This window comes from Sus scrofa, chromosome 1 (genome assembly GCF_000003025.6).
Source record: "Sus scrofa isolate TJ Tabasco breed Duroc chromosome 1, Sscrofa11.1, whole genome shotgun sequence".
NCBI classification, from domain to species: Eukaryota; Metazoa; Chordata; class Mammalia; order Artiodactyla; family Suidae; genus Sus; species Sus scrofa.
The window spans coordinates 251,864,289-251,888,823 of record NC_010443.5 but is presented as its reverse complement, the minus strand read 5'-3'; the positions used below and the strand labels follow the sequence as shown (position 1 = coordinate 251,888,823).

General features: G+C 41.3%; 1 protein-coding gene across 6 annotated transcripts in view; it reads left to right on the top strand.

Annotated features, from left to right (window-relative positions):
• Positions 1 to 24,535, top strand: part of LPAR1 (lysophosphatidic acid receptor 1) — a 168,246-nt gene that overhangs the window by 91,005 nt on the left and 52,706 nt on the right. For all 6 annotated transcript variants that reach the window (XM_021069121.1, XM_021069292.1, XM_021069049.1 and 3 more), the window contains 1 exon segment: positions 13,403 to 14,150. In XM_021069121.1, the coding sequence (XP_020924780.1) occupies positions 13,403 to 14,150 (748 nt within the window).

Here is a 24,535-nt window from a genome sequence, read left to right as displayed (position 1 = left end):
ATGGCTTGATAGGCATTTGAGCGGTGCTTTCCTGTGAAGACTTTATTTTTTTATTTTTATTTTTTATTTATTTATTTTTTTACTTTACATATTTATTTTAATTTTTTTTCATTTTTTTATTACTCAAATGAATTTATCACATCTGTAGTTGTATAATGATCATAATAATCTGATTTCACAGGGTTTCCATCCCACAGCCCAAGCAGATCCCCCATCCCCCAAACTGTCTCCTCCGGAGACCGTAAGTTTTTCAATGTCTGTGAGTCAGCGTCTGTTCTGCAAAGAAGTTCCGTCTGTCCTTTTTTCAGATTCCACATGTCAGTGAAAGCATTTGATGTTGGTGTCTCATTGTATGGCTGACTTCACTTAGCATGATAGTTTCTAGGTCCATCCATGTTGCTAAAAATGCTGGTATTTTGTTCTTTTTGATGGCTAAGTAATATTCCATTGTGTATATGTACCACATCTTCTGGATCCACTCCTCTGTCGATGGACATTTAAGTTGTTTCCATGTCTTGGCTATTGTAAATAGTGCTGCAATGAACATTGGAGTACATGTGTCTTTGCGAGTCGTGGTTTTCTCTGAATGGATGCCCAGGAGTGGGATTACTGGATCAAATGGTTGTTCTATTTTTAGTTTTCTGAGGAATCTCCATACTGCTTTCCACAGTGGTTGCACCAATTTGCAATCCCACCAACAGTGTACGAGGGTTCCTTTTTCTCCACACCCTCTCCAGCACTTATTGTTTGTAGACGTTTGGATGATGGCCATTCAGGCTGGTGTAAGGTGGTACCTCAGAGTGGTTTTGATTTGCATTTCTGTAATAATGAGTGACGTTGAACATCTTTTCATGTGTTTTTTGGCCATCTGTATGTCTTCTTTGGAGAATTGTCTGTTTAGATCTTCTGCCCATTGTTGGATGGGGTTGTTTGTTTTGTTGGTATGGAGCTGCAGAAGTTGTTTATAAATTTTGGAGATTAATCCCTTGTCAGTCGTTTCACTTGCAAAGATTTTCTCCCATTCTGTGGGTTGTCTTTTTGTGTTGTTTAGGGTTTCCTTTGCTGTGCAGAAACTTTGAAGTTTGAGTAGGTCCCATTTGTTTATTTTTCTTTTTATTGTCAATACTCTAAGAGGTGGATCTGAGGAGATGTTGCTGTCATTTATGTCAGAGAGTGTTTGGCCTATGTTTTCCTCTAGGTGTTTGATAGTGTCTGGTCTTATATCTAGGTCTTTAATCCATTTGGAGTTTATTTTTGTGTATGGTGTTAGGGAGTATTGTAATTTCATTCTTTTCCATGTGGCTGTCCAGTTTTCCCAGCACCACTTACTGAACAAGCTGTCCTTTCTCCATTGTATAGTCTTGCTTCCTTTGTCATAGATTAGTTGGCTGTAACTGCATGGGTTTAATTCTGGGCTTTCTATCCTGTTCCACTGATCTATATGTCTGTCTTTGTGCCAGTACCATGCAGTTTTGACGACTGTTGCTTTGTAGTATAGTCTGAAGTCCAGGAGCCTGATTCCTCCAGCTCCATTTTTCTTTTTCAGGACGTCTTTGGTTATTCTGGGTCTTTTGTACTTCCAAACAAACTTTAAAATATTTTGTTCAAGTTCTGTGAAAAATGTCGTTGGTAATTTGATAGGGATTGCATTGAATCTGTAGATTGCCTTGGGTAGTATAGTCATTTTGATAATATTAACTCTTCCAATCCGCGAGCATGGTATATCTTTCCATCTCTGTGTCATCTTTGATTTCTTTCATCAGTGGCTTGTAGTTTTCAGCGTACAGGTCTTTTGTTTCTTTAGGTGGGTTTACTCCTAGGTATTTTATTCTTTTGGATGCGATGGTAAACGGGATTGCTTCCCTAATTTCCTTTACTGCTTTTTCATTGTTAGTATATAGAAACGCTATCGATTTCTGTGTATTGATTTTGTATCCTGAAACTTTGCCAAATTGCTGCATCCCATAGGTTTTGGAGTATCGTATCTTCGTTGTCATTTGCTGCTAGGTATTTTTTAATTTCCTCTTTGATTTCTTCAGTGATCCATTGGTTGTTTAGTAGCATGTTGTTGAATCTCCACGTGTTTGTGTTTTTTTGCAGTTTTTTTCTTGTTGTTGATTTCCAGTCGTATTGCATTGTGGTCGGAAAAGATGCTTGATATGATTTCAATTTTCTTAAAGTTACTGAGGTTGGATTTGTAGCCCAGGATGTGATCAATCTTAGAGAATGTTCCATGTGCACTTGAGAAGAATGTGTATTCTGTTGCTTTTGGATGAAATGTCCTATAAATATCTATTAAGTCCATCTGGTTTAATGCTTCATTCAGGGCCTGTGTTTCCTTATTGATTTTCTGTCTGGTTGATCTGTCCATTGCTGTAAGTGGGGTGTTAACGTTCCCCAGTATTATTGTGTTATTGTGGATTTGTCCTTTTAAGGTTGTTAGCAGTTGCCTTATATATTGTGGTGAACCTGTGTTGGGTGTGTAGATATTTAAAATTGTTATAACATCTTCTTGGATTGATCCTTTGATCATTATGTAATGTCCTTCTTTGTCACTGAAAATATTCTTCAAAGTCTACTTTGTCTGATATGAGTATTGCTATTCCAGCTTTCTTTTGATCCCCTTTTGCATGAAATATTTTCTTCCATCCTCTCACTTTCAGTTTGTATGTGTCCATAGAAGTGAAGTGGGTCTCTTGAAGACAGCACATATATGGGTCTTGTTTTTGTATCCATTCAGCCAGTCTGTGTCTTTTGGTTGGGGCATTTAGTCCATTAACATTTAAGGTAATTATTGATATGTATGTTCTTATTGTCATTTTATTAATTACTTTGGATTTGTTTTTGCTGCTCTTTTTCCTTTCCTTCTTCTCTTGTTCTTTTCTGCCTATAGAAGTTCCTTTAGTATTTGCTGTAAGGCTGGCTTAGTGTTGCTGAATTCTCTCAGCTTTTGGTTATCTGTGAAGGTTTTGATTTCTCCTTCAAATCTGAAGGAGAGTCTTGCTGGGTAGAGTAATCTTGGTTGGAGGTTTTTTCCTTTCATCACGTTGAGTATATCATGCCACTCCCTTCTGGCCTGCAGAGTTTCTGTTGAAAAATCTGCCGATAGCTTTATCGGGATTCCCTTGTATGTTATTTGTTTCTTTTCCTTAGCTGCTTTCAAGATTTTCTCTTTGTTTTTAATTTTGGTCAGTTTGATTAGTATGTTTCTCAGGGTGTTCCTCCTTGGGTTTATTTTATATGGTACTCGTTGTGCTTCCTGGATTTGAGTGAGTGATTCCTTCCCCATGTTAGGGAAGGTTTTGGTTATTATCTCTTGGAATATTTTTTCTGTCTCCTTCTCTGTCTTTTCTCCTTCTGGCACCCCTATAATACAGATGTTGGTGCATTTCACGTTGTCCCAGAGTTCTCTGAGACTCTCTTCATTTGTTTTCAATCATTTTTCTCTTTTCTGTTCTGCATCCATAATTTCCACTAACCTGTCCTCCACCTCGCTTATTCGTTCTTCTGCCTCCTGTATTCTGCTGTTAGCTGCTTCTAGTGAATTTTTTATTTCAGTTATTGTATTTTGCATCTCTTCTTGCTTAAGTTTTATATCTTGTATCTCTTTGGTCAGTGTTTCCTGTAAGTTATCCATCTTTGCCTCCAGTTTATTTCCAATGTCTTGCATCATCTTCAGCATCAACAGTCTAAAGTCTTTTTCCTGGAGGCTGAGAATCTCCTCATTGCTTAGCTGATTTTCTGTGGTTTTTCCTTTCTCCCTCATCTGAGTTATAGTTCTCTGTCTTTTCATTTTTATATGTTTTTGGTGTGGTGACCTTCTTACAGGTACTAGAGTTGTAGCCTCTCTTACTTCTGATGTCTGACCCCCTGAGGCTGAAGTCAGTATGGGGGCTTGCTGTAGGCTTCCTGATGGGAGGGGCTGATGCATGCCCCCTGGTAGGAGGAGCCAATTCTAATCCCTCTGTGGGTGGGGCTTAGTCTCTGGATGGTATTAGAGGCATCTGTGTGCCTGAGGGGTCTTTAGGTAGCCTGTTTACTGAGGGGTGGGGCTGTGATCCCTGCTGGATTGTTGTTTGCCCTGGGGCTTCTCAGCAGCTGACTGATGGGTGGGGCCATATTTTCCCAAAATGACCACCTCCAGAGAAAGGCACTGCTGCTGAATATTCCGGAGAGCTTTGCTTTCAATGTCCTTCCCTCACAACAAGCCACATTCACCCCTGTTTTCCCAGGATGTCCTCTAAGAACTGCAGTCAGGTTTGACCCAGATTCCCTTGGAGCCTTTGCTTTGCCCTGGGACTCAGTGCACATGAACGTCTGTGTGTGCCTTTTAAGAATGGGGTCTCCATTTCCCCCAGTCCTGTGGAGCTCCTGCACACAAGCCCCACTGGCCTTCAATGCCAGATGCTCCGGGGCTCTTTCCCCCTCTGCCAGATCTCCACACTTGAGAGTTTGATGTGGGGCTCAGAACTCTCACTCCTGTAGGTGAGTCTCTGTGAACCAGTTAGTTTCCAGTCTGTGGGGCTTCCCACCTGGGAGATATGGGGTTGTTTATATCACGAAATTGCCCCTGCTACCTCTTGATGTGTCCGCCTCTTTTTCTTCTGGAGTAGGGTATCTTTTTTAAGGTTTCCATTTGGGTGAAGATTGCTCAGCCTTTAGTTGTGCATTTTGTTGTTTTTAGGAGAGAAGTTGAGCTCCAGTCCTTCTATTCCGCCATCTTAATCCCATTTCGAGTGCTTTTTCAATCTTTTTGCAGGGGAGGGAGGAAACGTATGGAAGGTTTGATTATTTTAGATTCAAGAAGTAGAATGGAAGAGTTCTTAGAGGTGTCTTATTTTACAAATGAGAAATCAACACTGAGAGCAGTTAGGAGACCTACTGAAGGCCAGATTAGCTGGTGAGCGTCAGGATCGGAAGGAAGTTCTCACCCACTCCAGTATTGCACTTTCACAGAGGTGGGGAACCAAAGTAGCTTGATTTATATCTTTTTACGGGTCCTTTTACCAGCACAGGTGAAAATCTCTCTTTAGGATGTCACTGGAATACATATTTGCATTCTTATCTAAATACTTACTAAACCATATAGTTTTAATAACCAGCTGGTGAGCTTGTGCTAAGTGTTCCCTTTCCACTTGGCTTATGACTATGTAGCTGTCTTTCGGGAGCTACCAAACCACACTGGATGGACTGTGCATGGCCCCATAGTTGGTGCCCGGGTGTGTCATTTTGTTTCCTTTCAAGGCACAACCCAGGGCAGTGCCATGGCCATATCTGGCATTCCAGAAGTGCTTGTGGATATGCCAGTTGAATGAATGAAGTGCATTGCCAAGGAGAGCACCATCTGTGCCTCTTTAGAGTTCAGGCTTGGCACATTTGTTATGACTTCTTTTGAGATCACATGATAGGGTGAGGTAAATTTCTGAGCTTTGGAACATCCATTCTGTGGAGCAGCTAATGAGTTCTCCTCCATCTGCCCCCTTATCCTGAGATGTAATTGGTGGACGTGAAAAGGGCCTGAATGTGGACTTCTCTTTTTAGCCTTGAGGATAATTTATTTTTTGAATCATTCTGTTTTATTTATATCTTTGTTTCTTGGGCAGGGCAGACTTCTGTAACTTATTTTAGAGAAATTTCTAATTATAATGATTTGGATTTTAGAGTAATAGACTTTAAACAAATATTTATTGAGTTTTGTATGATTATGTTTTTGTTTTCCTCCAAATTTCTTGCAGCAAATACCACTTTTCTAAGGAAGAAAAGACATCATTTATAATCTTAGCTGAATACATCTCACAAATTGTTCTTCTGGCATCATTTATGTCCCCCCCTGCCATTTTTTACTCTATTTTCCCCAGTAACATGAAAAGTAGTCATCCCACTTTTAGTGTATTAACTACTCAGTTTGGTGGTTTTTGAATCCCCATATTTAAACATTTTTGAAAATTATCATTACAGTTTAAATGAATGTTTTGATTCATACCTGAGTAGTAAGAGAAAATGAACGGATATTTAATACTTCGGTTCCATTTTTAAATTCTTATTGATACAGGGATTTTAGTTCTAATGTATTAAGTATACTTTCAAGAGTTATTTTTGATATTTGCTTTGTTTTATAACTATATGAAGATCGGTTGCTTCGACTCAATTAGGTTTTGTGTATTTTCGATGCTTGCTGCTAGTCGTTTTATTCTATTGTGTTTTTCATTTTTGTTTTTTTTTATGGCTTACTTGAATTTGTATTTTTTTAGGAAGGAAATATAGATAACGATCTCTCCTATCTGTGGGACTGTTCTGTATTGTCCTCAAATGAGAACATCAGTATAGATGGCTGAGGAACTTGAATTTGAATCTCAGACATTTTCTCCACATAGCAGAGATTGTTTTTTTTTTTTTTTTAAATTGAAGCATAATGAAGATTTTGATGTTTGTGTTCTGTCCTTTGGAATTCTACAGCAGAATCTTAGTGATACCTTATTTTCTTTCTTTCTCTCAATATTTAATTTGTTTGCTTTTTAAAAAAGTACTTAAACATTTTTGAATGATACCCTTGAAATGCCAGAATCTAAACTAGCTATATCTGAATTTCAGTTGATTTTAATTACCTCTTCTGTAATTTGTAGAAACTTAAACCAGTAACCTGAGGTCTTTATCTTTAAGGAACAACTTTTCACGTACTTGAGGCTGTGTTCCTTAAGCTTCATCCTAGTTTTACTTGGAAAGCTAGTTACATTAGGGATTTTTCCTGTGCGTGTCTTCTTTACTTTTATTCTTATCTTTGACCTTCTTCTCGAAGTGCTGAGTGAATTTCTTAACTATGTTTTCTACTTGCCATTTCAGTTTTCTGGGATTTTTAAACTTCATTGCCTGAATTACGGTTTTTAATTCAGTTTTTCACCTCTGGGCACAATAATGGAGTTCTAAAGATGTGCATTTCAGTGTACTTAATCTTGAAACCCGTGAATATGCTACTTTACATGGCAAAAGGGACGTTTCAGATGCAGTTAAGTTCAAGATTTCGTGATGGGCAGATAATCCTAAATTATCTGGGTGGGCTCATTGTAATCACAAGGGTCCCTAAATGCGGAAGATGAAGAAGTGTCGGTGTTGGAATGATGCTGTGTGAGCAAGACTTGGCCGTTGCTGGCTTTGAAGCTGGAATGGGGCCAGGTGACAAAGAATATGGGCAGCATGTTGGAAAAGACAAGAAAGATTCTCCTCTAGAGCCTCTGGGAAGGAATAGAGTCCTGCCAACACCTTGGTGTTAGCCTTATGAGCCCCACTTTGGACTCCCGACCTCCAGGACTGTAAGATAATGAATTTCTATTTGTAAGCTACTAAATTTGTTAGCAATTTGTTGCAGTAGCAATAGAAAGCTAATATAATCTCTGTATTTTTTTTTTGACTGGAGTTTTATTTATTTATGTTCTGTCTTCATAATGGCTTGTTCTGTTTTCTTTCTTGCTTTTTTTTTTTTTTTTTTGTTTTTTTTTTTTTTTTGGCCATTTCTAGGGCTGCACCTGCAGCATATGGAGGTTCCCAGGCTAGGGGACTAATCGGAGCTGTAGCTGCCGGCCTATGCCAGAGCCACAGCAATGCCAGATCCGAGCCGCGTCTGCAACCTACACCATAGTTCACGGCAACACTGGTTCGGATCTTTAACCCACTAAGCAAGGCCAGGGATTGAACCCACAACTTCATGGTTCCTAGCCGGATTCGTTACCCACTGAGCCATGACGGGAACTCCTTCTTTCTTGTTTTTTAAGGCTGCACCTGTGGCATATGGAAGTTCCTGAGGCTAGGGGTCAAATTGGAGCTACAGCTGCCAGCCGTACTTCAGCCACCGCAGTACAGGATCCAAGCAGTGTCTGCAACCTATACCATAGCTCACAGCAATGCCGGATCCTTTAATCCACTGAGTGAGGCCAGGGATCGAACCCATATCCTAGTTGGGCTTGTTTCCATTGAGCTACAATAGGAACTTCCTGGCTTTCTGTATTTTCACTGCTGGTGCCCTCACAAAACAGTTTGAGAAGACCAATCAGAAATAACATGTCATCATTTTCATTTTACCTTTGTTTCCCATAAATCTGCTTCAAGGGAGGTGTTTTATTTATTTATTTTTAGAATGATCATCTCCTCCTCTGAGATTGCTTTCTCTCCACTGTGTTTGATACGTTTTTTCCTGTTTGCTGTATCATTATAGCCGTGACTACCTTGAGTTGTTTATAGTCCAATCATTGTTGAATTAGATTCTCCCAGAGCTTGATGTAGGTTTTTGCCTAAATCCCTCAGGTCCCGAAGAAGTAAAGAAGCCCATTCAACCAGTCTTCTGACGGCCACATGACTCTAGATGCTGCTAGAGTCTCCCTCTCTTACTCTCCAGATCGGTTGCATTTTAGATGGTAGAAGAGGGGATTTAATTCTTCTTTCAGTTCAGTCCTGTTGTACTGAATCTAGCTAAAATTCCTCTGAATTTTTTCTCAAATGTATTCTACCCTTATAAATGTTAATTCCTGGTACATTTTCTACTTGATCCTTACCCAGAATTTTCTCAGTATAGGATTTTACCTACAAAAGACTTTATATATAGTTTAGTCCTGTTTTCTCCTTTCAAAGATGATGAAACCAAGGTTTAAAAAAATTGTGTAAGTTATATCATTAAATAGGGTACAGTTTTTATGGTATCACTACTCAATTTTTGAGAGATAAGATGGTATAGAACCAGGTCACATGCCATTTGCTAAGTAAACATACTGGATTCCTTCAGAGAAAATTTGTCAGTTTTATTCATCTTAGCAATTGGCTTGGAAAGATAATTTAGGAGTTCTCACTGTGGCACAGTGGGTTAAGAATTCAACTGCAGCAGCCCATGTCACTGCAGAGGTGTGGGTTTGCTTCCTAGTCTGGCACAGTGGATTAAAGGATCCGGCATAGGTCACAGCTGCAGCTCGGATTCAGTCTCTGTCTGAAACCCAGGAACTTACGTGTGCCACAGGTGTGGCCATTAAAAAAAAAAAAAAAAAAAAAAAAAGACAATTTATTTTTTATTTTTTCATTCTTAACTGTATAGTTTTTCTCAGTGGGAAAAGCGGAGAAGCTGTACATACCACTGCTTTTGTCGGCAGCTGGCATTCCAACTTTGGAATGCTGTGACATACTATATGCTTCATGTTTGATTAAGCAATGTCTTTGTCCAGAGGGCTAAAGGAAATAACAGAATTTTAATTTATGTCTATGTTTTTTTTGGTGTGTGTGTGTGTGTGTGTGTATCCTTGCAGAAAGGAAACTTGTGAAATGTGAACGTTTTTGAAATGATCTTTAATTTATTAAAGCAACCTGTATATTTAGCATCTAATCTAGTCGATGGTGCTATACAACAGTGAGTGAACAAGAAAGCTAGAATCTCTGCCCTCACAGAGCTTACAGCCTAGTGTGGGGAGGTGGCAGTAGAAAATTAAGCAATTATTAGTGTGTTAAGTGTTGTTACAGGAGTAATGCAGGGAATTTTGGTTGGAAGCACCTTGTGTAGACGTGAGATGATCCAGGGAGAATGACTGGAAAGAGTGGTGTTTCAGCTGGTACATGAAGAATGAGTATACGGTGAAAATCAGGGGAAGAGTGTTCTAGGCCCGTGGTCCTCAAAGTACAGCATCAGCATCATCTGGGGCCCTGCCTCAAATCTGCTAAACAGAAATTTGGGGGATATGGCCACCAGTCTATATTTTACAAACCCTCTGGGTGGCTGCTGCACAACACTGCTGTTCTCACTGATGGCCAAGAACAAGAGGTGAGAGAGAACCCAGTACATTAAATGGAGCGAAAGCAGAGACCTTGAAGTCATTAACAGCTTGAGTTGAGGCCGGAGAGGCAGAGGAGGCCTGATACGACAGTCGGAGAGTTTAGATTTTTATCCTAAGTGCACTTGCTTACAAGCCACAGAAACCTTTTTAGTAGAGGAGCAATTTGGGCAACTTTGTCTTCTAGAAAGATCACTAGAGAAGAAATTGGTGCCAGACAGAAAGGACACTTAGGAAGCCTGTGTAGTAGTACTTTTGGGAGCTCTGAGGACGGAAGAGTAGATAGGTTGAGCAGGTACTTAGGAAGGAGAATTTACAGGGTTTTGGTTATTGCTTAAATGATGAGAATGAGAAGAGAAGGAATTTCCAGGTTGAGCACACAGGCCCCTGGAAATTTCCAGGTTCTCTAGCCTCTGGAAACGAGAACATGGGAAGAACAAGTAGGGGCTCATGAAGAAAGTTATAAGTTTGAGCTTGATTTTGAGCAGAGGCAGAAGAAATTGTGGGGTAGTCCATTTGATATAACCGTGGGCAATTTGATATTTGCCTAGACCTCAGGAAAAAAGCAGGGGCTAAATATAGAAATGGGAATATTACATATATATATATATATATATATATATATATATTCATAGAATTCTTAGAGGACACATTAGAAAACTCTGTGCAAGCGTGTTGAATGAGGATATAAATAGTGCAGAAACAGTGATGTTGCTCAGAGGATGGGGACCCTCAAAAATGACCGAGAAGGACCAGCCAGAGAGAGGGATCATGACCAGAAGAGTATGATGTCATGAAAGCCAAAGAAAGAATTTTCTAAGAGTCTCCCCAGTCATGTGTCTAATGCTTTGAAGCCTTAGTTAAGATAGAGACTAAAACATTTCCACTGGAATGGCCACCGGATTGTCGTGACTTTGGAATGTTATATGAACGTCAAGAATTGACTAGAGTGGGGAGTTCCCATTGTGGCTCAGTGGTTAACAAATCTGACTAGCATCCATGAGGATGCAGGTTCAATCCCTGGCCTTGCTCAGTGGGTTAAGGATCCGGCATTGCCATGAGATGTGGCGTAGGTCGCAGATATGGCTCGGATCCTGCGTTGCTGTAGTGTGGGCCGGCAGCTGCAGCTCCGATTAGACCCCTCGTTTGGGAACCTCCATATGCTATGGCTTCAGCCCTAAAAAGGGCAATACAAAAAATTGGCAAGAGTGGATTTGATGGCAGAATGGAGGGAGAAGCCATACCACAGGTAACTGAGAAATTTATGTGTCTCCAGTGAGACATTAGAGAGCAGTTGGCTGTGAAGGGAAAAATAATCCAGGCCCGAAAGGCCAACATGAGGTCCCATGGGGCTTTCTTGTGTGTCTGTCTTTGGTAGAGATTAAATTTATTTGACTATCGATAGGAAAGGTTCAAGGGAGAGGAGAAGGAGTGAAGGGGGAGGTTTGAAGATACAAGGAAGAGAAAGGAAATAATTTCCAGAACAAGGTTCTGGAAATAGTAGGAATAGATAGGGTTCAGAACACTTGGATGGCAAAGGAACACCTTTTCTGTTGTGATGGAAGGGGAAGAAAGGATGGATTCTTGGATAAGTAATTGTAAAGATAAAGAAGTTGCAATCCAATGATACCTAATTTTCCACTTCTGGCAACTGCTAATGGAAAGAGGGGAGATGGGAGCTCAAAAGGGAACAGTAGATATGTTTAAAATAGTCATGATGAAGAAGATACAGAATAATAATTAGAGAGGAAATTGACTGCATGTGGCATTAAATTCTCCGTTGAGGCCAGACATCATGACTTTATACCAGAATTAATCTTCTAGATAACTTGATTTTCTCTCACATTTCTCAGAAACCTTGGCATAAGTTTTGGAAGCGGGAACCAAATGCATTCATCCAAGACTGGTGTCATTCTAAGAAATTGTCATAGAAGTACAGTGGAGCAAGTAGCTTAGAAGATAAGGTCTCTGTTTACTTACCTGAAGTTAGGAAATTCAAGAAGATCTTAAACCTGAAGATTTTTTTTCTCAGTGGCAAAACTTGATCTGGATGACTAGATGTGAAGCTACTTACCACCTTTATTTATCAAATTTAGTGCATACTTTTAGAAGTTTTACCTCAGAGATTAATATGTATCACTATGGAGTGCTGCCCCAAATTTTGATGGGGCTATTGTTTTACCTCATATATCAATTTTGTCCTCTGTAACTGTTTTTAAAACGAGAAGATTTTTGAATTCTGAAGAAAACGTGTTGCTGTGTTAGCAAAAAAAAAAAAAAAAAAAAGAGAGAGAGAGTGAGAGATTGAAAGGGTATATTATGAAATATAACCTGGCATAGTGGGTTAAAGGATCTGGCATGGATGCACAGTGGCTTGGATTCAGTCCCTGGCCCAAGAACCCCCATATGCCATGGATACAGCCATTTGCAAAAATAATAATAATGGTTAGAACTGTCATATTTACTAAAAGTAATTTATTAAGGGCAATGTAAAATAGGTTGGATGTGAGCTGTCTTCAAGAAATCTCCTCTAATTTTGGGAGTCACAGACAAACTTAAGGCTTCCTGAAGGGTGATTTATTCTATTTGCTGTATAATTTTCTGGTTTCTCCTTTATGTTACTTTTTCCTTTCTGCTTTCATTTTAGTAGTTACTGACTGCCTATATTATTCTATTATAAACTTCCTCGATCCTTTTTAGATTCAAGTGAGTATAAACAATTAATGAGCAAATTTATTCTAATTGGTGATGTTGAAAAATAAGAAAACACATAATGAAACGTCACTCCATATTTTAGCAGATAGACTTTATCTGAGTATACCTTGCTTTTTTGGTAGAGCAGTGCTATAAAGTGTCATGTGCTCTTTGGAGATTACCTTAAGCAACGTATTTCTTATGTGCTCAAAAAGAAAAATTTCTCACACGTCGTAGATTGGTTGACAAATGCTATTCTGGGGTAAGGAGTTGTGGGGATAGACAGGGCTGACCACAGGAATGCCAAACAGCAAAGACTGGCTTTGGGCAAAGAAGCTTTGATGCGTAGTGACCTCGCCGAAATGTTGGGACTGATGGTCCACATGGGGACTTGGTTACAAGATGCCCAACACGGAGGGAACGTGCTATGTGAGAAGAGAAATGCAGAATAATAGGACAATAATACCCTATCTGTAAACCAACTATGTTTACAGATGCCCTAAATAACAGGTCAAAATAGATTTACTATGGTAAATAGTCCACTTGCAGTGCTCTGCAAAATTCTCATCTGTCTCGTGTATTTTAAGCAAGATTTCTGGGTCATGTGGCTTTTCCAGTCGGCTGCAGTGATGTGCAACCACCAAGCACAGACCTTGTCATTTATTTCATTTCGACTGTCTTTAATCTTGAAGACAGTAAAACAGTGAGAAACTTTGGGGTTTCGACATAATCATAGAACATTAGCAGGACCAGATTTTCAAAATCTTTGCTTTTAGCCTGTTTTTTTTTTTTTTTTTTTTTTTTTTTTTTTTGCCACATTTACCATAGAAGCCTTGTGTTATCTATGCATCTTCAAATTTGGATCTGTGGTTTTTCTCTTTTTTTCATCTGTCTTCCTTTCTCTTTAGTTCACAGCCATGAATGAACCGCAGTGCTTCTACAACGAATCCATCGCCTTCTTCTATAACCGGAGTGGAAAGTACCTTGCCACAGAATGGAACACAGTGAGCAAGCTGGTGATGGGACTTGGAATCACCGTCTGTATCTTCATCATGTTGGCCAACCTCCTGGTCATGGTGGCAATCTATGTCAACCGCCGCTTCCATTTTCCTATTTATTACTTAATGGCGAACCTGGCTGCCGCAGACTTCTTTGCTGGGTTGGCCTACTTCTACTTAATGTTCAACACAGGACCCAACACTCGGAGACTGACGGTCAGCACGTGGCTCCTGCGTCAGGGCCTCATTGACACCAGCCTGACGGCATCCGTGGCCAACTTACTGGCCATTGCAATCGAGAGGCACATTACAGTTTTCCGCATGCAGCTGCACACGCGGATGAGCAACCGGCGGGTGGTGGTGGTGATCGTGGTCATCTGGACCATGGCCATTGTTATGGGCGCGATACCCAGTGTGGGCTGGAACTGCATCTGTGATATTGAGCATTGTTCCAACATGGCGCCCCTCTACAGTGACTCGTACTTGGTCTTCTGGGCCATTTTCAACTTGGTGACCTTTGTCGTCATGGTGGTTCTCTATGCTCATATCTTTGGCTATGTTCGCCAGAGGACTATGAGAATGTCTCGGCATAGTTCTGGCCCCCGGCGGAACCGGGATACCATGATGAGTCTTCTGAAGACTGTGGTCATTGTTCTCGGTGAGTTGTGCCTCGACTCTAACTTACTTTACGGATTCTCAGTATCTTAATATAAACCAGAGTAGCTTATTATGACAGGGGCAAAGTGCAATATGAACATCCAGTGGGTATGTGTGCAGGAATCAAGGAAGGACAGGGCACCTTTAGAGCAAATGTCTCTGCTGAAGTCAGCATCCAGATCTTTCTTTATTCTTTCTTTCATTGTTTCTCTGGGACCCATACGGAGTTGATCTCAGGGAAAGAATATCTCAATGATGTGAGAGAAATGTTGATGACGTGGATGATGTTGTGGATGAGTTTGGCTTTCAAATATTGAAAATATCTCCTTTGGAAAGGTTTCGTTACAGCCCAAATTGTGGCACTTTTGCCTGTGGTCTCTTTATTACAGATTCTCCGAAAGTGTTTTTTACTGTCCTCTGAATATGCTTTCATATATAGTTCCTTTTAATGAGTCTATTTCTACATCAGGTATCTTTCACACTGTGTAATTGTTCCCACATACATGTGGGTAAGTATATCAAGATTTTGCATATACATTTACCTGCACAAAATGGGTTGGAATTGAGTACCATTCTGTGATAGTCATCTTCGTGAAAACTTACTTTCTTCCATTCATTTTGTTTGTGGTGGTGGAAGTTAATTCATATTCAAGGTGAAAAGCAAGATTTTGTTCTTTTATGCGATGTATATACAAATAACTTTGGCCTTGAAATAACTGTTGTTTTTCCTGGATGCAGAATGCATGGTAATGATCATGTATTTATTTATTCATTTATATTTTCAGCAAATAGTTAACGAACACCTCATAAGTTCTAGGCCCTGTGCTAACTCTTAGAGACTTGCCCACGACGAAGACGCTCAGAACATTTCTCTTGGAGCTCAGAGTGCCTGGCTGAACAGTTCTCCAATGAGCATTTTTCAAAATTTTATGTTTTCTCCATGGACTGTATTCATCTTAATGTTTGATTCCATTTTAAAAAAATAGTTAAAAAAATCATTAGTGTTTCATCTTTCTCCATGGAAAGTCAGTGGCAAGTTCCTCTATCACTGTTTTGTTTTTTGTTTTTTTTTTTGTCTTTTGTCCTTTTAGGGCTGCACCTGCAGCATATGGAGGTTCCCAGGCTAGGGGTCTAATCGGAGCTATAGCTGCCAGCCTACACCATGGCCACAGCAACGTAGGATCTGAGCCATGTCTGCCACCTACATCACAGCTCATGGCAATGCCAGATCCTTAACCCACTGAGCAAGGCCAGGGATCAAACCCACAACCTCATGGTTTCTAGTCGGATTCATTTCTGCTGCGCCATGCTGGGAATTCCCCTCTATTGCTCTTTATTCCAGTTTGTAAACAGCGTTGAGTGGTTGCAACCTGGGATTGTGTGGCTCCTCTGAAACTCTGGGAGCTACTTTAATTGTAGCCCAGGGAGGAGAGCCCTAATTATGACTAGAAGAATAAAGACCAGGCCTGGGCATTGCTAACACAACTCAAGCTGGAGGTAATATCCCCACTGAGGCCAGCATCACCTCAGATGTGATTCCTATACAACAGCTTGGAAAGTCACTGGCCACAATGGCTGCTCTTCTTCCAACCCACAGAGTACAGGAGAAATACAAAAGTGCTTTCCCCTCTGTATTTACTTAGCAACCAAAGCCTTGAAGATATCTGGGGCTCAAGTATACATTCTGCACGATATGGAGGAAACCCATCTTCCATGGGTGTAAACCCATGAGTTTACCATGAGTGCTATTTTTACATCAAATATCATGAGATATTTTACTTCTGTATTGACTCAAGTATTTGTTTGCTGCTGATCTGAATGTTGGTTGAAACTTTTCATATGAGTGCACTTTTAAAATGATCTCAGGTACTGCTTATAGCTCATAGAACCACCAGCAGAAAAATGACTATGGACTATGAACCTGCCAAGTTCTTGTTTTAATTTTGACCTTTGTATAATGCCTGGCATTTTTCCGACGTGTGGTATGCTTAATGGTTCCTATAAAATTAACTTTTGTGCCTCATTGGGTAGTTTTGCAGGTTAAAGAAGAAATATTTTGAGTTTCCGGAGCAACAGTTTCAGTGTTCTGCATCCCTAAGTGCCTCTTCTGCCCCACCACACCAACCCCAAACTTGACAAATAATGCTGCCCTCTGAGGTTAAACAGTGGACTCTATAAAGATTGAATACCTGTAACTGTCTCTGGAATAACCAGGGTTATTTCTATAGATGGGTGATGGAAGAAGTGTTAGAACATGGAAAACTTCAACTAGGGTGATGGATGAAGAAAGTTGGTGAGGCGAGATGTGTATGGAATTGTAATATAGGAAGAAGAAATTGCATAAGTGGATGTAACCTTCAAATATTTTTTTAAATTGAAGGATAGTTGATTTACAGTGTTGTGTCACTTTCAGGTGTGCAGCACAGTGATTCAGAGACTCTTTTCAGATTCTTTTTCTTTATGGATTATTACGAATCATGGAGTATAGTTCCCTGTGCTATATATCCTAGGTCCTTGTTGATTACGACTATAGCCTTTCTGAGAAAAGCAGCGAGAATGGGCCGGTGGGTGGGGGTCGGAATAGATAATTCTCAATCCTATACTGTCCTGTGGTTGTCCAGGTGGCGCCTGGCACCATTCATACCACATATGCCCCTGCTTGAATTCTGTGTGATCATAACTGCCTGGAAGAGATGGGTTGGTCTTGTAGGAAGAAGAATTCTAGTCTCCTTGAAGCTCTTCTCCTAGTAAATGAGTTGTTTGACGATTAGGATCTGGGGGTACATGTTTGGTTTTTAATACGTCTTCTCTGCCAGATGGCAGCTTTGTGACCACTGGCAGGGATTGTAATGCCGTTGTCCATTTTCTCCACATTACCTGGCATAGGGTCTGGCACAAAAGTAGGTGCTCATCAAATAACTGCTGTATAAATGAATGTGGTGACAAAACCAAGTTTGCGAGCCTTCAAAACTGAGGTCTGGAGAGAGCCATGGTGGATTCACTAACTCGGTGCCAGTTTATTCTGTCATGTGGCAGGAGCCACACTTACCTGCACTCCTGTCACATCTCATGCCTTCCAGCCAAATATAACAACTTGGGAAGTGACTGGCCACAATGGCTGCTCAATAAATAATGCATATTTTATTCATTTATTCTGAGGATGATTACAGTTTGATTAACTGTCCGACCTTCGGTTTCCGTTTCACTGCATGGAAATGACCTCTGGGTTTTAGACCTATTCAGTCATCTTGATCAACAAAGAGATTTGTTAGCATAAAATCAAGGGTTTTTTTGAGATTTAATGGTGACAATAGCAATAGCATGTTGGAGATGTCTTTTTTCTGTGTGTTTTTTTTAGGACCATATCCAAAGCATATGGAGGTTCTCAAGCTAGGAGTCTAATCGGCTACCCCACAGCCACAGCACCGCCAGATCCGAGCCACGTCTGTGACCTACACCAGAGCTCATGGCAATGCCGGGTCCCAGACCCACTGAGCAAGGCCAGGGATTGAACTCGCAACCGCATGGTTCCTAGTCGGATTCGTTTCTGCTGCGCCATGACGGGAACGCCACAATAGCAGTTTTTAAGTGCAAGGTTGTTATAAGCTGTTTTTGAGTGAGGACTGGGTCTAAATAATTTTTTTATTTGTCAAATCCATATGGCATTAATCATGTGCCCAGCACTACTCTACCTTAGAAATTAGTATTTATAAAGAGCAACCCTATGGAGTCTAGGTACCATTCTCTATTTGTTATCTTCATTTTGAGGTTGAAAACTGAGGCACAGAGAGGTTAGGTAACTCACCTAAGGTCGCACAGTTAGTTATGTATAGGAGCTGAGTTATGTTTCAGGCAGTCTGGTTCTAGAGCCCAAGTATTTTTCACCTCTATGCTATGCTGACTCTCTATAATAAAAACAGCTACCAGCACATGCGGGATTTTGTTATAATGTTTGAACAGCACTGTGCTATTAAATTGAAACCTTGTGATTCCCTCTCCCCATTTTTTTTCTCTGTTGATAACTGCCTAGCCGCCTGTGCTTTATTTCCTGAGTCGGAGACAGCTTTAAGGGAGCATTCCTTTCCCCCTTTTGCTTCTGAGACTGATGCTTCTGACTCTCATCTCACGGGCCCTTTTCCACTGGTTGGTGTTGGAGCACCCGTAACTGAATGCTTCTGATGGAGGGAGTGTTTAGTTCAAGGTGTAGTTAACTTGAGGTCTCATTGTCCCAGCGTGAAGTCATGTAATCCTTCCCCAGGCTTGAATTCTCCCCCCTTGACATTTTACCAAGAATTCCTTTTGAGTCTGTTCCACGGTTGAATCAGAGTGGCAGTCAAGAAGTTCTTCCTTATTTGACCACAGTCTATCTTGAGTTGCAAGTCCTTGCCTTTCTCGCTCTGCTCCTTGTGATGACACTCCTGTTGGGGATAATTAGAGAAGAGAGAAACCAGGATTTGGAAAGACAAAGCAATGGTTATGGTGTGGAGGTTTTTTGCATCTTAATCATGGGAGAGAATGAGGGACATAAAGCGAAATAAAACCAGGTGGGGCTTCGCTCTTTGGGAGAAGACACTGTTTTTTTAGTTTGATCTGTCCTGGCCAGAAATGATCACTGCTGAAGCTAAATTATTGCTCATCACCTGTGTGCCCTGTGCTAGGGTCAGTACCTGACACTGCCCTTCATGCACTGTTTCTAATTCCAAGGAACAGTGTGTTTTCCCCATTGCATACTGAGGGAACTGAGTTAAGATAGGGTAACTTGTTCAGGAAAACTTATTTTGTAAGTAGCAGAACTGGTAAACCATGACCTCCCGTCATAGGATGCTGTTCACAGGTCCCGCAAGAGACTGTGACTGGTATGAATAATAGTAGGTGGGGCCAAATGACTTTATGTTCACTCTGATGAAAGACAATTTGGCTAATAGCCTGTTAGCAAATCTTTATGTACTTCTCTCTCTCTTTTTTTTTTTTTTTTTTTTTTTTTTTTTTTTTTTTTTTGCTTTTTAGGGCTGCGGTTATGGCATATGGAAGTTCCCAGGCGAGGGGTCAAATCAGAGCGACAGCTGCTGGCCTACACCACAGCCACAGCAGCCCAAGATCCGAGCCGTGTCTGCCACCTACAGCACAGCTCACAGCGATGCCAGATCCTTAACCCACTGAGTGAGGCCAGGGATCGAACTCTCATGGATCCTACTAGTTGGGCCCGTTACTGCTGAGCCACGACCGGAACTCCCGTGCACGTCTCTTTTCAATTTAATTCCACAAACATATATGTTGAGTGCTAATTATGTGCTAAGGGATAAAAAGATGTATAAGGTAAACTCCATTCTTTTTTTTTTTTTTTTGTCTTTTTGCCATTTTCTTGGGCCGCTCCCGCGGCATATGGAGGTTCACAAGCTAGGGGTCTAATCAGAGGTATAGCCACCAGCATACGCCAGAGCCATAGCAACGTGGGATCCGAGCCGCATCTGCAACCTACACCACAGCTCACAACAACACCAGATCCTTAATCCACTGAGCAAGGCCAGTGATCGAACCTACAACCTCATGGTTCCTAGTCGGATTCGTTAACCACTGCGCCACGACGGGAGCTCCTCCATTCTTTTGTTTCTTTCAATTGAGATGACAGTGGTTTATAACATAAGTTAACATATATGTACAGCATGGTTTCTTCAGCCTTCTCACCACCAAAAATTGAGTCTCCTTCCATTAACATGCTGTTGATTTCCTTTATCCATTTCACACTCCTCCCCACCCCTCCTCTTCTGGTAAGTATGACAGTGTTCTCTGTATCCACATGCTTGCCTTTGGTTTATTCATTTATTTTATTTCGTTTTGTTTGTTTGTTTTATTTCACATATGAATGAAGTCCCATGGTACTTGTCTTTCTCCGACTTCTTTCACTTGGCATAATTCCCTCAAGGTCCATCTATGTTGTTGCAAATAACAAGATTTCACCTGTTTTTATGGCTGAATAGTATTCCATTGTGTATATATACCACATCTTCTTTATCCAGCCATCCATTGATGGGCACTTAGATTGTTTCCACATCTTCGCTATTGTAAATAATGCCATGATGAACATAGGGCTGCCTATTCCTTTTCAAATCAGTGTTTTCATATTCTTTGGATAAATACTGAGAAGTGGGATAGCTGGATCATATGGGAGTTCTGTTTTTCACTTGCTGAGGAATCTCCATGTAGTTTTTCATCGCGGCTGCACCGATTCCCATCACCACCAACAGTACAGGCGGGGTGGCCTTTTCTCCCTGTCCTCGCCAGCACTTGTTATTTCCTGCCTTTTTGATAACAGTCATTCTAATAGGCGTGAGATGGTATTACATTGTGGTTTTGATTTGCATTTCCCTAATAATTAGTGGCTTGAGAATCTTTTCATGTGCCTCTTGGCTATCTGTATGTCTTCTTTGGGAAACTGTGTATTCAGCTCCTCTGCCCATTTTTAAACAGTTTTTTTTTGTTTTTGTTTTTGTTGAGTCATATGAGTTCATATATATATTTGTATGAACTCCTTATCGGGTATATCATTTGCAAGTATCTTCTCCCATTCAGTAGGTTGTCCTTTTGTTTTGTGGATGGTTTCCTTTGCTATGCAGAAGCTTTCTGGTTTATTTTGGCTTTTTAAACTCTGTTCTTCACAGAGGTTATGGTGTACCAGGGGAGACTCAGGAAAGTTGCAAAAGCCGTCGGATCCTATGCTAGTTGATGTATGGGCAGAGTGGAGGGAAGGGAGGCTTGGTCTCCTCTTGGTGGTATTGAGTCTTGATGCCTGTGGAGGAGCTTGCCATCCTGTAGGGGGAGGGGGGGTAGAGGAGAGGCTAAGCACCTGCTCACCTTTGGGGAACTGAAAATAGTCAGGTATGATTACCGTATGGTGGGTATGCTGGAGAGAGTTGGGCTTAAAGCCTTCATAACATACTAAGGAGCTTGGGTTTCTGCCTGTAGGTGACCAGAGATCCGAAGGATTCCTTAAGATAAAGAACACCAGTTCCTTTTAGGGGTCCCTGTATAAATTATCATGCAAACTGAGACACTTTTGGGAGTGAACACAGGCACTCACCAGGACACTGGAACAACGCAGGACTTATCCAGAATGTATGGTCACCCTCCTTCTAGGCTCTCTTCCTGTTTGTTTATAGTCTTCCTACATTTTTTTTTCTGTTTTTTTAAATGCAGAGCTCAACACTGGACTTGTTCCACTGTAGAAAGATAGTAAAGAACAACTTTTTTCCCCTTGTTAAACCAAGGATCTGTTCAGATTTAGAATTTTAGAGCTGAAAGGGTCCTTTGAAAAATCACACTGTCCAGGGAGTTCCCATTGTGGCTCAGTGGGTTACAAACCTGACTTGTATCCGTGAGAATGCAGGTTGGATCCCTGGTCTTGCTCACTGGGTTAAGGATCCGGTGTTGCTGTGAGCTGAGGTGTAGGTCTCAGACTTATTGCTGAGGCTGTGGTGTAGGCTGGACGCTGCAGTTCCAATTAGATCCCTAGCCTGGGAACTTCCATATGCCGTGGGTGTGGCCTTAAAAAACAAAACCAAACACACACCCCCCCCCCCCCGCAAAAAAAATACCGGACACATGTTCCAATTTCCTAATGTTACAAATAAAGAGACCAAAGCTGCCAAGTTAATTGAGAAATGCGGGTCTGAGTTAGCTGATGGCTCAAACCAAGAACTAGGCTTGTTACCTCCCAGAGGGTGCTATTCTTACTGCCTAGGCCTCCACCTTCTTCGGGTCCATCCACACTTTCCATCATTTTCTTCCTCGTGAATATCAACATGTATTTATGTGGCTAACCAGGATTAGGTGTAAACATTGTGGCTATAAAGGTACCTGGAACCCATCCAAAGGGTCCCCTTGAATTTGGCCTTGTTATAACTAACTGGTGATTTCTGAAATGAAGCTTTGACAAAAGTCATTGGACACTGAATTACTAATTATGTAGTTTTTGCACGTATCATCCCCTTTCCTTTCTTAATAGCAGGGTTGTATTAGTTTCTCTTTTATCTTTTTAAAATTAAGTTTATATTTTACTGTGTGTGTGTGCATGTGTGTTTGTGTGTGTGTGATGTGTGTTGCTATTTACATTCATTGAGGCAGGATGCCTGTGGGTCTACTTCCGACTCTACTAACTGGTGATTCTGGGCATGTTACTTTCTCTGTGCATTAATTTCTCTGTACCTCCATCTCTAGGATGGAGTTGGCCGATTTGATTTCTAAGATTATTTAGAGTTCCACTCATAACTCTATAAATAAGATAAGGACATAACTACTGTGGATCAGCCATGTAGAGATTTCTAGTGGAAAGCACAGCAGGAGAACTGGAGTAAGTCCAAGGGCCTATGATTTTTCTCCATATCAGCTTCTTATTTAATAATTAGCTTTAGATGTACTATGCCCCTGTTAAGGGAGTGGTCCATTTAGATTATCAAAAAATGCTTAAAAAAAAAAGTACTCTGAAATAGAGAGCTGTTTAGGGAGGGTTTCCCAGTTGGCCCTGTTGCTGGGGGAAGGGAGTGGACACAGGAGTCTCTTATTCTCTGGCCACAGGTGACCAGCTGCACCTCCTGGTGCTCTGGAGAGGAACCCAAGCTACCCTCGAGTCTCCTCAGGTCCCCGTGGCATCCTTCTGAAGGCCTCTTTGAGGAAGAACCTGGGAGACCATCCTGAGAGCCTCCATTGTTGGGCCAGCCCAGAGGCTGGTTGGCACGGCGGGTGTGGTCGGGAGAGACGCCCCGTGCAAGCCCCACGGTGCTGTCCAGACCCCGGATCCTGGGCCTGGTCAAAAGAGAAAACAACCCTCAAAGACCAGCTCTTTGTGCCTTTTTTTGTTGCCCGACTCCATTCAAATATTTTTACGCCGAAGAAACTTTGAGACAGAAACAGAAAACAAAAATACCACACTAACCTAACAGAGTTCCTTCTGAGGTGTGGATGGAGCAGCCAGAACATGAAGCTTATTTTAGGTCTGATGAGACGGATTCAGCCCTAGTCTCGCTGAGACGCCTGTCGGTCCCAGCGTGCATGTCACACAGTCATTTGTCCTTAGCCTTCAAGGTCACGAAGGATGCAAAGGCTTCCTGAAGGAGTCGTGGTCACCTCTGGGCATCACTGCTGCTCAGGGCTTGAGAGGTTCTGTTTGAAATAGAATCGGCCGGAGTTGAGAATTTGGATCCTGACTTTTCGCTTCTTAGATTCATAGCCTTGAGTAAATGACTTAACCTCTCTGAACCTTGGCTTCAGAATTAACAACATAGAGAGACTAGGACCTTTCTCATCAAGTGATTGTGAGCGTCGAATGAGGTAATTCATGTCAAGCACGCTTGGCACAGGATCTGGCTAATGTCAAACACTGAATGGTAGCAAGTATTGTCATTACTCTGAAGTCTTGTCCGCATGTGCATTTTCTGCCCCACAGCCCCCCACGACCCCCCCCATCCTTTCTCTCTCTGACATGTCCCCACTGATCCACACCCCAGCACACATACAGTAGTGGATTTGGTGGCTGTGATGGCTCTTCATATCTATGACGTGGCATGAAAATATTGTTGTGATTTAGCAGCTGTTGGTTCTAACAACAGGCTGCAAATTTTATTTTGAGCGGCCTTTGCTTTTCCTAAGATACATATGTACTGCAGAGTCGCCTGCACTTTATTTGTTGAGCCTCAGCCCCATGTAGAAGAAGTCCTATTAGCACCATAAGAAATGACGGTTTTGACCTGGTAACTCTCTGGAGATGATCAAATAGTGTTTGACCATTAAAATGAGTTCTGAGATGAGGCAGGCCACTTTGTCCATGTCTGTTAGAAGGGCTCATCCATTCCATGTCTGTTAGAAGGGCTCATCCATTCCTTCTGGCGGACCAGTCATGCTTAGGATGCAGCTGACAACCTGGTCACAGTTTAGGGCTCCATTTGATCCACAGTGAAGGACTGTGTCTGGTGAAAATGAAAGACATGGCAAACGGACAGAGTCATTGCTGTTCCCTATCAGTCCTGGCTTTACAGTGCGACCACCTCTGATTCCTTCACGCTGGGCACCATCTCTGTCCACCTGGAAGCAAAAGGAAAATTTCACCCCCCTTCTCTTCGCTCACTGCTACTTCATGCATCGCTTTGGAGTATTCTTATGGCCATTTCATGATGGCAAGGCTTTATCTTATTTCCCAGCATCTAGAACAGGGCTCCACACTTGGAAAACCCTTTTGTTGAATGAATAGATGAACTATACCTTTTACTCAGGATGGAGTTTTACAGGTTCCCTAGCAACAGTAGAAATATACCTGTGTAGCTTGAAATTCAATGGAACTTAGCAATGAGTCTCATTCAAAGGAATATTTATTATAAGGTAGTTATAAAAAGGCAC